Raw genomic sequence first — 13379 nt, forward strand, 5'->3', positions numbered from 1 at the left:
CGGGTTCCATCCTCAGCACCACATACAAATAAAGATGTTGGGTTTGCCGAAAACTGAAAAATAAATATTGAAATTCTCTCTCTCTCTTAAAAAAAAAAGAAAAAAGAAAAGCAAGAGAATAAGAAAGTTGAAGGGAGTGGTTACATTTGGAGAGAGGAAATAAAAAAAAGACGAGGAAAGGAAGGGAGAAGAGTACAGAGGAAAATTCAAGGATAGGTAATTTTCCTAACTTGGGTGGTGGCTTGCTTGTGATTTTTTGCTATGCTTTATGACTTGCATGTCCATGATGGGTATTCTTTTGCACATTCAGACTGTTCCCTGATTTAATGATTTTTCACTTTATGATGGTGCAAAAGCAATGCATGCAGAAGAAATTGCACTTCAAATGTTGAGTTTCAGTCTTACACTGGGCTAAAAGTGGGCAATAGGTACTCTGTCGTGATGCTGAGCTGGGACAGTGAGCCCAGCTCTCAGTCAAGCACTTTACCATGCAATCCCAGTGACTTGGGAAGCTGAGGCAAGAGGAGCACAAGTTTTGGCAACTTAGTGAGTCCATGTTGCTAAGCTATGAGGCCAGTCTTGGCAACTTAGTGAGTCCATGTTGCTAAGTTATGATGTGTGGTTGATCAGGTGTATTCGATACATTTTCAACTCAGGATATTTAAAATTTACAATAAGTTTATCGAGAGTAATCTCATCTTAAATGGAGGAGAATGTGTATTGATTTACATAAATTTTAATTTTAAAAAGAGCCACTCCTCTAGAAGGGAAAGTATAAATAGCAGTGTCCCAAGCTAATCTAAAATATCACTGGGATTGTGAGACACATACCACTTTCTTACAGAGCAGAAAAATTTTCAACTAGTGAAATTGCACTTCAAGATTTTAAAAGCTATTAAAGAGCAGAGTGGGAGGGGCTGGGGTTGTGGCTCAGTGGTGGAGTGCTTGCCTAGCATGTGTGAGGCACTGGGTTTGATTCTTAGCACCAGCACCGAAAATAAATAAATTAATAAATAGGCAAGCAAGGTGATGTATTGAGGGAAATTTTTTCATATATCTGAGAAGATCGTGAGCTCTGAATGATTACCATCCCCTAGGAAAGGAATCTACAAAGCATCTTCTTAGAATGTGAACCACTTGAAACCTAATATTTTTATTTTCTGTTTCATATTTCAATGTTCAAGTTTCTTTCACACACATTTACACCTCTGATTCTTACGAACAAGTGGAAACTCAGAGAGGTCCAGGTTAACAGGGCTAGCTGGTACTGATGCTTGGACCAGATCTCTGACTTCCAAATTCTTGTCACTCAATGCCACTCTTGAAGTTCACACTACGTTTATTTACAAAGCCCAAAGGTGGATGTTAGAAACAAGTTTCAGAGAGCTAAATAATTTAAATCTATAGAAAGAAATACCAATCCATTCAATGGGGAGAGAATGGATGGAACTCGTTACTATAGACGGCACACAGATGAAACTCCAGATGGATGCAACCATGTCTCCAGGAACTCCTGAATGGCAGCTTTACACCCAGCTAGTTAAGAAAGTAACATTCAGTAGGGCATCTCTTCACTGAAAGGCTGCTGTGCATTATTGCAAAATACCCCTACTGCTATCACTGGGGTTAGAATACAGAACCAAATAGGTATTATGGCAATCATTTTGTTCTTGGGACAAATGACATTCTAACTTGAAATCGTGTCTTACATGTGCATTTACCTAGGATTTGCTGTGGTCATTCTTAATATGAATTAATGATTTCAGCAGCATTTACAAAGCCCCTACCAAGTGCTTTTCCTTCTGAGAAAGAATTCATATTTAGAAAAAAAGACACATGGGTTAGTTTGACTCTGTGAAAACCAGCATAGGGCTCCCATGTGGCCAAAGTTCAGTCCTAGGGCATAATTCCAGAGGGAAAAAAAAATGTTTGTGCCCTGGTCACTGAGTACTTCAACCCCAGATATTGCTTATGAGGGAGATAGCGGAGAAGACACCTGGCTGGAAACAACCAGAAACTAACTCAAAGGGTACACACTGGGGGAGACAGAATTGTGCACTCTTTGCATATGCAAGCCAGGAGATAGTATTATTTACCTAATAAACATGGTTTAATGTTTTCACTGTCTGTGGGGACCAGCACTGTAAAATAAAATGGCTAATTTTCCTATAATAAAGTGAATTTAAATGAGCAACTTAAATCAATATTAGGCAGCCAAATTATGTGTATTAATATCTACACATCATTAACATAATCCCAAGTGGATTCTTTCATTACTAAAAGTAATGCTAGGCTTGACTTTCATTTCCCTTGATATTAATGTGTAGATATGATACAAATTCAGTTAGAAATAACTTTTGTCTGAAATCTAATCCACTTCCACTCTCTGTGTTTATATAGATACACCGAAACACAAACATAACCATACGTGTGCACACACATACAATTTTACAGTAGAACACCTTGTGCAAAGGCTAGCAAACAAGAGTTTTCTACACAAGAAGAGAGAAAAATGTGTCCCTTGTTTCCTCAATTCCTTTCCAACTTCAGAACATTGCAGGATTTCTCTGGAAGGAGTAGTGTACATAAATCTAAAGTCTGGATTTATAACAATCAAAAACAAAACAACAAAAAGCAAAATTTGTCTAAACAGAAACCTGACAAACGTCCCAAACTGTCCCTCTCTATGGCACATCATTTCAAAAATCAATGTAAGATTCAGGATCTGAGAATTAAGGCTCAAGTGCCTTTGGACAGAGGATGAGTTTCTGGCTTGCAAAGTATGCAAGGCTGCAACCATGGGGCCTCTGGGCAGTGAGTTAGCAGGTTGGGTCTGGTGGATTCTGTAATGAAGGCTACAGCATCCTCACTGGACTCATCCAGACCACTGCTGTCCAGTACAAAGATAATGTGAGCCACACGTAATTTCAAATATTCTAGTAGTTACATTAAACATATAAAAATAAAATAAAATTAGTCTGGTGCAGTGGTGCACACCTGTAATCCCAGTGATTCAAGAGGCTAAGGTAGGAGGATCACAAGCTCAAGGCCAATCCCAACAAACACAGTAAGACCCTCTCTCAAAATAAAAATAAAATAAAAAATTAAAAAGGCCGAAAATGTTGTTCACTGTACAATGCCCCTGGGTTCAATTCCTAGTACCCCAAGTTTTAAAATAGGGGCTGAGCTATAGCTCAGGGGCAAAGTGCTTGCCTGGCACATGTGAGGCACTGGGTTCAATCCTTAGCATCATATAAAAATAAACAAATGAAATAAAGGCATTCTATCCATTTACAACTACATTATTTTTTAATTTTAAATAAAGTAAAATTAGTTTTAAAATCCATTTCATTTAGTCTAAATATATCAACATATATTCAAAAATCTTAAAAAGTTATTAGCAAGATATTTTGATTTCTTTGTGTTTGTTTTTACTATCTTTGAACCCTGTATTTTACACTTCAGCACATCTCAATTTAGACTGGTCACATTTCAAGGACCAATAGCCGCATGTGGCTGCCATATTGGACAGGGAAATTTAGGTCATGAGAATCAGGCCCTTGTAAGTCAATGCTGCAGAAGACTTATTCCCAAAGCCATGTCCTTGCTTCCTATTTGTTTACTGTCCCATTATAGTCTCACAGATTTATTCCTTGGAAGCAAAATCATTAAACAAAAGGCATTTTACTTTGCAAATATGGCATTTTATGTGAAATAAGGAAGTGCTAGGTTTCCCTTCCTTGAAACTCAGCCAGTACTATAGGGGCATGGAGGGCAACCATGGGGGTGATGAAATATAGGAATTGGACCTCTGATGAGAAAAGAATTGCCTAAGATTATCACCCAGTGATTCTGTGATTCATACTGCCCTACATCTGTGATCTGAGCTCATGCCAATAAGGAATAAGACACATGCCAGTCTTCCTGACTCCAGTGGCCACAACATCCACCTCTTTCTTGACAGTTGTTTGACACTTTAAAGATATCTTCCACCTTTACACCTTTACACTTTGTTGTACTTGAAGATGGTAGAAGAAGTTCAAGGAGGAGAACTACTTCCTTTTCTCAGGAACTGTCATGTTCCTGCATCTTATTTGCATACATTTTCTCCCAATTAAATGAGGTTAAAATTCCAAAAGCCAACTTTATTTTCTAAAAAAAAACCCCAATGCATTCACTTTGCCCTGTATGTGGGCCTTTTGTCGAAGCAAAATACTTCTAGCCAAACTGTTCGCTGATGGCCAGGTTGGTAGAAAATCTCTTTTAAATAACATGCTTGTATGTGCCATAGCAACCTCAGTCCACACATTCACAATTTTCCTATTTTCTTTATGATGTTTTGGAAGAGATACAACTGTAAGATCCAAACTTTTTCTGGACATGGACACGTTTTTCCTTTTGGAGGGTGAAATTACAACTCACTGGGTTTATTTCAAGAAGAAATTGAGTTACCATTAGGGAAACAGCAGACCTTTTTTTTTTTTTTTTTTTTTTTAACTTGAATCAAGCCTCAAGACTAAAGGAGTTTTACAGACATTTAATTATTGTTCCAAGCATCATTCTCCAGCTGTCATTCCAGAGTTTCCCTCAAAGTTATAAAACAAATGACATTTTCTTAAAGTCAGTTTGTGAAATTAATGAAATATAAGCTAAAGAGCAAAAGGAACAAACACTGAAATAAGAGAGCCTTTGATCAATCCTTAGCTTATTCATTTTGCTTAGGTCTCTGTCTTAAAACTACACCAGTGCTGTTCCACAGAATTTTCTTCCCAGTGATAAAAGTGTTCTATATCTGCATAGTCCAATATGGTAGCCATCGGCCATGTATGCTGTTGAGCACTTACAATGTGCTTAGTGCAAAGAAAGAACTGATTTTTTTATTTTATTTAATTTAAATGTAAGTAGCCTCCTGTGGCTAGTGGATCTAGTTGTAGACATAGAGCTCTATAGTTGGGGCAGGCCTGGCTCACTTAAATCTCTGTGCCTCCATAGGCACAACAGCTTTAAGATCTAAGACCCATTTAAAACACAAGGCACTTTATGACTTCTTTTTAGAAAGTATTAAATAATTAAACAGAACAGCCTTCATGAATCCAGACAGGGAAAAAAAAATCTGCAACAAAATCTCTAAGGATGATGCTACTCTCTGGGGTGAGCCAGGAAGGAGGTTGGAGAACTGATGTTATGGGAGCCTGGGACCCGGATGACAGCTCTGGCTCTAGCTCCACCAGCAACTAGCTGAGAGGCACTGGAGGGTCCTGAGTGCCTGGGATCCTGATCTTACTTACACAGTGTTAAAAATCTATTAAACAACATCCTCCTCATTCTAGACCTATCAGTCTAACTTGTATTAAGGATGAAGGACATTTAAACATTGGTTGATTTAAAATAATACTTTTATGCTGTTAATGTTACACTGCAAAAGGGGTGAGAGTGTGTGATGTTATCAGGCCAAACATCAAAAATAAAGTGATGCTGTAATTCTGCCATACTGTATTCAAAGATAAACTCCCACAAAGGTGTATGATCAATTATAAATGAGGAAGAAAGCAGGTTATTTGCACAAGCAGCTGGTGGCTGGCTTACCAGAGGTGCACAGCAGGAAGTTTTCTCACCTCGTGAACATGTTCCTATCCCAGGACTTGTGCCTTAGACCCCAATGGACAGTCACAGAGGTCCCTAGCAGATCTGACAGCCTCTAGGGTCAGCACATATCTAATACCAGCTGGCTTACTCTAGCTATGGAGGCTTTAAATAAACCTTTGCATTTGTTAGTAACTTTGAGACACACGTCAGTGTTTTATGTCACAGGTGCCCATCTTGACCCTCTGACCTGAATCCATGTGTAATTCCTTTCCCACATGCCAAATGGAAGGAGAGACATCAGGGTGCTCCAGGGTTTGGAAATGTTCACAACAAAGTAAACCAAATGCAAAATTCATGAAAACATCCCTAAACAGAAAACAGACAAATAACAGCTTGGGGGTAGGGAAAAAGAAAGGAGGAAAAGAAAGAGGGAGAGGAAGAAGCAAAGGAAGAGAGAAAGGAAAGGGGAAAGGAAAGAGGAAAGAGAAGAAAGGAAAATGAAAAGGAAAGAGATATGGAAGGAAGAAAGGGAAGAAAAGAGGAAAGGAAAGAAATAGAAAAAGAAAGTGAAGAGAAACTCATTTGTTTTGAAAATTAAATGACATTTCAGAAGTCATGTGATGCAAATGCACTCATAAAAGATAAATGACCAGGAGGTGATAGGTGGGTGCTATTAATCATAAGCCTATCTAGCATTAGGTCCGTTTTTCTTTCTCCGGATCTGTCTTGGCAGGAATCTGGATCTTCTGGCAGAAAACTCTATTCTAAAACATACCAGTGTGATACTGCTTGTGTACAGGTTTTCCAAACCAAATGTCCACTTATTTTCACTATTGGGCACAAACAGGAGACCCTACGGAGCAGCAGACGGCCCTCAGCAGGGCTCACACTCAGGCCAGGCCCCAGGGAGCAGGCCACAGAACACAATGTCCAGATGAACCATACACAGATTGGCCTTGGAAAATACCTGGTGTTGGCATCCCTCAAAAGTGGAACAAATGACAGATTCATCCAATACACTTCATAGGATTAGTAGGGGGGGGAATCCACATTTCAGCAAAATACATACATCAGTCGGCCCCTTGTCAAACGCTGCAAATATGCAACATTGTGTTAGCTCTCCGCCACTGTGACAAAACACCTGAAACAAATCAACTTAAAGGAGGAAAGAATTAAATTGGCTCCCAATTTCAGAAGTTCCAGTCCATGGTCACTTGGCCTCATTGCTTTTGCACCTATAGTAAGGCAGAACATTATGGTGGGCCACATGTGACAGAAAAGGTCCATTTACCTCTTGGTGGGGGAAGCAGAGACAGAGAGGAAGGGGTCAAGGTCCTTCAAAGCTACACCCCCCCAATGACTTAACTTCCTTCTCCAGACCCCAACTCCTAAAGTTTCCGTCATCTGCCTATAGCACCACCCTAGGGATCAAGCCTTTATCAGGTAGCCTTTGGAGGGCATTTAAGATTCAAACCATAGAGGCTGGGGCTGGGGCTTAGTGGCAGAGAGATTGTCTAGCATATGTGAAGCACTGGGTTCCATCCTCTGCATCACATAAAAATAAATAAATAAAGTTATGGGTCCCATCTGCAACTAAAAAAAAAATTTTTTTAAAGAAAGAGTCGAAACATAACAAATACACTCAAAACAAGTATTTTTACTTCTCAGATTCTGTATTCCTGGATTCATCTGAGTTACTACAAATTGACAGTGAAGGCATGAAAATGAGGTATGGAAAGGCCACCAGCAAAATAAGGACCCATGATCCTCATCTGAGTGAGTGATTTCTCTCTCAGGGTTAATTTTAACTTTGCAATGTTATTTGCAATGCTTTAAATCAGAATTTTTGTGCACATGATTTAAAATTTAAAAAAAAAAAAGGTAATCAAGTCTTCCTGCCAATCTATGTAATTGTGAAATTTAGTTTCCAACCGTTATCATTAAAACAAAGGTAAAGCAATTTCTTTCACACATAGTTGAATATTCCAGAAGAAAACTTCTGGAGAATCCAAAGCCCCAAACGAGAACTTCTCAGTGTGAGTATCTGTTTCAGTGATATGGTTTTATAGTATTGGACCCACTGAGTTTCTAATTACACATACACAAGTCTTTTCAGAATTACTAGAGTTTAGTTTTGCCTTCTGCATTAGGAATATGGAAGACTTATCACTGGTCACAATCTATCATTTCTAGGGTCAATGCCAGTATGACCACAGAAAATGGCATTATTTACCTGGCCCCCTATACTGCTGTATAAATCCATATAAATAAATAAAATATCTCAATCCATTCAGGAATGTTCTTTTCCCAATTAATGTTTTGATGACTTTGCACACAATGTTGAGTTTTACCTTTTTCCATTTGCATTTTAATTTAAAAAGTCTGCATCAACTTCATTTTTATAATATTGTGTACCTGTGTTTTCAAAATCTTAACTTCTTATCCTGGGGGCCTTTTTAAAATTTAATATTCTACCTTGTTCAGTTACTGGGAATATTTCATTTACTTATTACTTTGCTTGGGTTCATTTTTTTCTTGACTCAGTGAAATGATCCATTTGACAGTCACATCACTAATGCCCCCAAAGTTCCTATTTCAATTATAAAAGCAAATGTAACCCATGATTATTAAGAAAACTGTTTTGCAAATCATCCATTGTTTATTTCAGAATATAATCAAGTACCACAGGCAAGATTAAAAGCTTAAGGATAAGGACTTTTCTTTCTCTCTCTCTCTCTCTCTCTCTCTCTCTCTCTCTCTCTCTCTCTCTCTCTCTTTTTCAATAATGAAAGCAATCAAACCTTCCTGCCAATCTAGGTGATTGTGCAATTGAATTACCAACAGTTATCATTAAAACAAAGGCACAGCAATTTCTCTTATATCTAATTGAATATTCCAGAAGAAAATTTCTGAAGAGTTCTCAGAAAATATATTTTTAAATTAATTTTAACCCGATTATTTCATTTGTTATCTCTCGGTTGGTAATGCGGAATAAAGGACACACTTGGGTGATGTAGTTAAACAACAGCAAGTGAGAGACTATCCTCAGCAAAATCAGATGACTTTGAGCTTAATACTGAGTAAATTATTAGAGCTGTACTCTTTGTACAAGCACAACCAAACCTAAGGCTCCTGCAGCCTTTTCTCTCAGAAAAGCTTAGCCATGTTGAGATCCCCTCGGTCTGTGCTGGATACTACAGAATCAACTGTTCCTTTTCTAGTGCTCCATGGCCCAACTATGTCCTGGGGCTTCCTGTTCCATGGAACCCACTGCTACCTGAACAGAAAGAAAGCCTTCTGCATCAGCAGTAGCATTAACTGATCCAGCAACTCTGTGCATGCTGTTGCCTATGGGCCAATCATCATGACTGCCAGGCAAGAGTTCCCTCCTCCAAAGGAAAAGGATCAAAGCCCTAAGGAACCTGAATAAAGCCATGAACTTCCCCATATCCAGGCTTTGACCGAAGCTCTTCCCTCTTCAGAAATGTCCCTCAATCGGTATGGAAAAACCTACTCATCCTTCAAGGCCCGATTCATATGTCACCCTCAATGGCTGCTCCAAACTGAGGCAATCAATTCCTTCCCCTGTACTCTGCTCTACAAAATTGACTTGATTAAACTGGAACATAGGTTGTTCTTGGCTTGTCCATTTCTGTTGCATATGGTAAGGGGAAGAATCTTATTCATCTTTCCAGACCAAACATTCAAAACTATGCCTGAAACCTGGAAGAGGCTCAATAAATGCTTGTTCAATGGAGCCCAAAACTCAAGATCAAATTTAGCTTACGATGGAAGAAGCAGATTTCATGTGTGTTGGACTCATTTCTGCACCCAAAGTCTAAGACAATGAGCACCCTCTTTTCATCTCTCAAAAGACAAGATTTTTTTGCACCAAGGACTTAATAAGTACCAACCCCCCTACTAAATACTCTACACTCCTTATCTGAATCCCCTCTTATCTGAATCTCCTGTTAAATAGTGCTATTAATAGTATTAGCCTCATTTATGGAAGAGAAAACTGAGGCTCAAACAAGATACCGCCAAGATACCCAGCTGGTCAATGGTGGAGCCAAAATTCAAAGACGCTGATTCCAGAACATCAGAGCTAAAAGGAATCCTTGAATTATCTTCCTCACTTAACCTCTTTGACGCTGAGGATTATACAGGACTACCAGGCACATAGTAGGCCCTGGAATATGCTGATTAATAGGTTAATGAAGTTGCCTTATTTTTCAGATTCTGGCCTTTGCCCGAGAGAACACAGCTGCTGAGACAAGCAGGCTCTATTCTTTCCTGCCCAACACCTCTCACAGGTGTGAATTGCTTGCATCCTCTGAATTATTCATGATCCACACAATGGTAAGTGTGCTTAAGAGGAACTATAATTCTGTATTTCTCAAGACAAAGTGCCTCATGGATTGGTGAATGAGCCAATATACAGGATAGGTTGATTCACACCAAATAACAAATCCATGTCCACTTTTCTAAATTTCAGCTTTCATACAATTTCTTAGTTTCTGCTACTATTAAAAACAGTGATACATAAAGCAGCAAAAAGAACCATCCGAAGCATCCCTACCCTATCTGCAAAGCAATTTCCATCATCCAAAGCTTATAGTGTATTGCCTTAAATCAACATATTCTTCCAAGGGCTGGGTTAGTATTTTCAATCAGGTTTCTTAAGCTATTTAAAGATCTGAAAATTCTGATGCCACAGCATCTGCAATTTATGCCACCAGTAAATCGCATGATCGTACTATTTTCCTTGTCCTTCCTCCATTCTTCTTTCCCTTTGCCATCTCTCCCCCACCAGTTCACTTTTGAGTGGGCAGCTTTCTGAGAGGGAGAACCATATGCTAATAGGAAGCCAACATCACTGTATTTTAAATTCAATGTTAGTCAACCAAAATGAATTGAAGAGCAGCAGCAGTGGTTTGAGGGTACTAAAAATAAGCTGTAGCATTTGCTGAGTTCTCAGAATTAAAACCACAGGCGGTCAACTTGTTGCTGCTCTTAATAAGATATGACTGTTCTGCCCCATTGGCTGCTACTACCAGAAACTTGAACTACATGATACACCTAACAATACTGTTTTATATTAGTTGGCAGTGGTAGATAAAGGAAGTGCCATTTCCCTGGAACTGAACTTGCCAAGAAAGATAGCAGATGGCTTTCTAGAGATCACCTTGTGCCACCTCACAATTGCACCTTAGTTAAACTCACCTTTCATTTATGATTTAATTAGTTACACATATAGGGATGTTGTTCCCTTTATGCCTGGCCTGCTGCTCAAGACCTTTAAAAAGGATATTTCTTCCTGAGAGTTTAATTTTGGGGTAATATAAAGGAATACAATATGACATAATACAATATTACTACATTGAGCATTTCCGATAGGACTTTGAGATCTTGACCCTTGAATATCGTATACCACGCTAAATGTCTTATCGGCTATTCCTTTGGGGTTTGTTATTAAAGTTTTCAATGACCAGAGAGGTAGGGGAATTCTGCCTAATGCATCACTCTGATTAGAAACCTGTCATACTCAGAAACCAGTGGGGCTGCTTCTATTGATTCCTACTCCTTCGGATTCATTAGCAATTTTTTTCTCTTCAATTAGACCTGCTGATCAACCATAGAAAAGCTGAAAGAAGCCCTTCCTTTGCCCAGCCACACTTAAAAGGGGGTTGGGATACACCTTGAAAGTGAAATTACAAAGTCTTATTGAGAAAAATGTCTAAGAAGTAACACAGGAAATTTTTACACACACACACACACACACACACACACACACACACACACACACACACTTAAACGTGCCAAGAGTCAGAGGCTGGGTTGGACCCTCCCTTCCCCTCGCCCACTTGAATCAGGACCAGAAAGGCACAATCTCTTTATTGCTACTATCTCAAACCCATGCACCAAGCGAGTGTCTTCACGGAGCTAATTTCTGAAACAAACAAAGAAAACCAAGTCTGCGAGGAGCGAGGGTCTGCTCCCCTCTGCTTCAGATTTGGGTATCCAAGGTAGCGGGCGCAGCACCGCAAACAGGTCTGGGCGCCCAGTTTCGCCCTAACCCTTCCCCGCCCCGCCAGCCCCCGCTCCAGCTGCGCCAGAAAGTGAGAGCCTGCCCTGCTCCTTTCGCCGCTCGCCCGCTGCGCCCCAAGCCCCTACACTCCGGTGCCCGTACACTAAGGGAGCCACTGCTCTCCCACCTCTTTGCTGTCAGATATCAGGCGCCGAGGTGCTAAGGGCACCCAGCTGCTGACAAACCAAACAAGTGTCACACTGGACGCCTGCCCCGACTCCCAGTGAGAGGGCAGGATGGCCACAGGTAGGCTTTCTCCACCCTGGGGTGCAGGGTGCAAGACCCCGCGCGGCAACCGCGCCCGACGAGTTGAAACTCACCGGAGGATACCGAGGAGCCGGACAGGCTAGAGTTGCTGGACGCTGCCATCTCCCCGCGCCCCGCGCGTCTCTGCTCGCTCAGCCCCGGTGCGGGCGCCACTGCCGCTGCCCTTGCCCGGCTGCTCGCAGCCTCCTCGGCCCCCAGCCCATGGCAAAGTCCTGGGGACGCGCAGAAAGCACCAGCCTCCGGACTCTGCCTGCACTTCCTGCTCCACCAGATGACGCGCTGCTGCCGCCGCTATTTATTTGTGGTTTCCGTCCCTCTCTGCGCCTTTGCACGTTTTTCTCTGGGTGTCGGGGGCTAGATGGGAGCCTGGTGAGGCCGAGGGGAGGCCGGGGCGGTTGATCTTGGCTCTAGCCGAGTCTCACTGCCGTCCACGCTTCCCCGTGCGCTGTTGGGACCAGGGCGCCCAGGCGGCCCGGAGCCGCCCCGCCAGCTCCCCGCACCCTCCCCTGGGCTCCCGCCTTCCCGACCGCACTTCGAGCAGACCGGGCAAAGGCGGCGGGAGACAGACAGACAGAGCGACCTCCCCCTTCTCCCTCCGCCCCAACTCCGCTCGCGCGCACACAAAGGAAGGAGAGAAGACGCGGGCGCTCGGGAGCTGGTTCAGCTGCCGCGGGCTTGACAGCTCCTGCGACGGGGGTTGAAGGGGGAGGATGCAAACTATAGGGCGTTGGGGAGACTGGTCACAGGAGCGACCCCCGAGGTGCTGGGGAACGTGGGCCGAGACCCGTTGCGGAGCGCTTCGCTGCTTCTGGGGTTTGAAGGGGACGAGGGTTGGGGGAGGTGGTGAGGCTTGCCGCGCCCGGCAGAGCTCTGGAGCAGTGAGTCGGAGTGGGTGGGGGATTCAGAGGGCAAAGGCGGGATCACTTAGGACAGGGTGCTGTGCAGAAGGGGACCTGGATGCCAGGGACGCTGTGGAGCGCCTCTCCCAATCCCCTTCAAATTGTCCTTTGTTGCTCTGGAGCTGATGGCCCTTGCCCTGCAAGAAGGTGCGTTTCCTAAAACACCCAGGAATTCTCTCCTACACTTAAAACCCGACCACAGACAGGGCCTCTAGGGTCCACTGGACTTCTGAGGCTGGCCTTCAGAGAAATAAGAGAGTTCCAAATGTGTCATCAGGCCTACACAAAGCCGGGTGTCAAAGAGAAAGAGTGCCTCCAAAAGGAGCCTCACAAAAGACTAGCACTTGGCTGCAGGTGACTGTGCCCTTTCAGGATAAGAAACTGCTTAGGTGTGTGAGAGAAAGCCACTGGAGCGCAAGGTGTATACCTTCCTGCTGTATTTAAACCTAAATTAATTTCACTGGGAGGAAATATCATGCAGATTTTTTTAAGTCTATTTCACGCTCCCAGCAGGGTAATCGGTTCTTTCAATCCTGAAG

The 13379-nt window shown here is 42.1% G+C and overlaps 1 protein-coding gene across 2 annotated transcripts in view; it reads right to left on the minus strand.

The window, feature by feature from the left end:
- The window catches only part of Chn2 (chimerin 2), a 296829-nt gene extending 284314 nt beyond the window's left edge, over window positions 1-12515 (minus strand). The window contains exon 1 of one of the 2 annotated variants that reach the window (XM_078039919.1): window positions 11995-12515. In XM_078039919.1, coding sequence (XP_077896045.1) covers window positions 11995-12043 — 49 coding nt within the window. In that variant the 5' untranslated portion in view covers window positions 12044-12515. The remainder of the gene's footprint in view (window positions 1-11994) is intronic. The other variant, XM_005319154.4, reaches the window with a different exon arrangement.
- Between the last annotated feature and the right edge of the window lie 864 nt (window positions 12516-13379).

This window comes from Ictidomys tridecemlineatus, chromosome 2 (genome assembly GCF_052094955.1).
Source record: "Ictidomys tridecemlineatus isolate mIctTri1 chromosome 2, mIctTri1.hap1, whole genome shotgun sequence".
NCBI classification, from domain to species: domain Eukaryota; kingdom Metazoa; phylum Chordata; class Mammalia; order Rodentia; family Sciuridae; genus Ictidomys; species Ictidomys tridecemlineatus.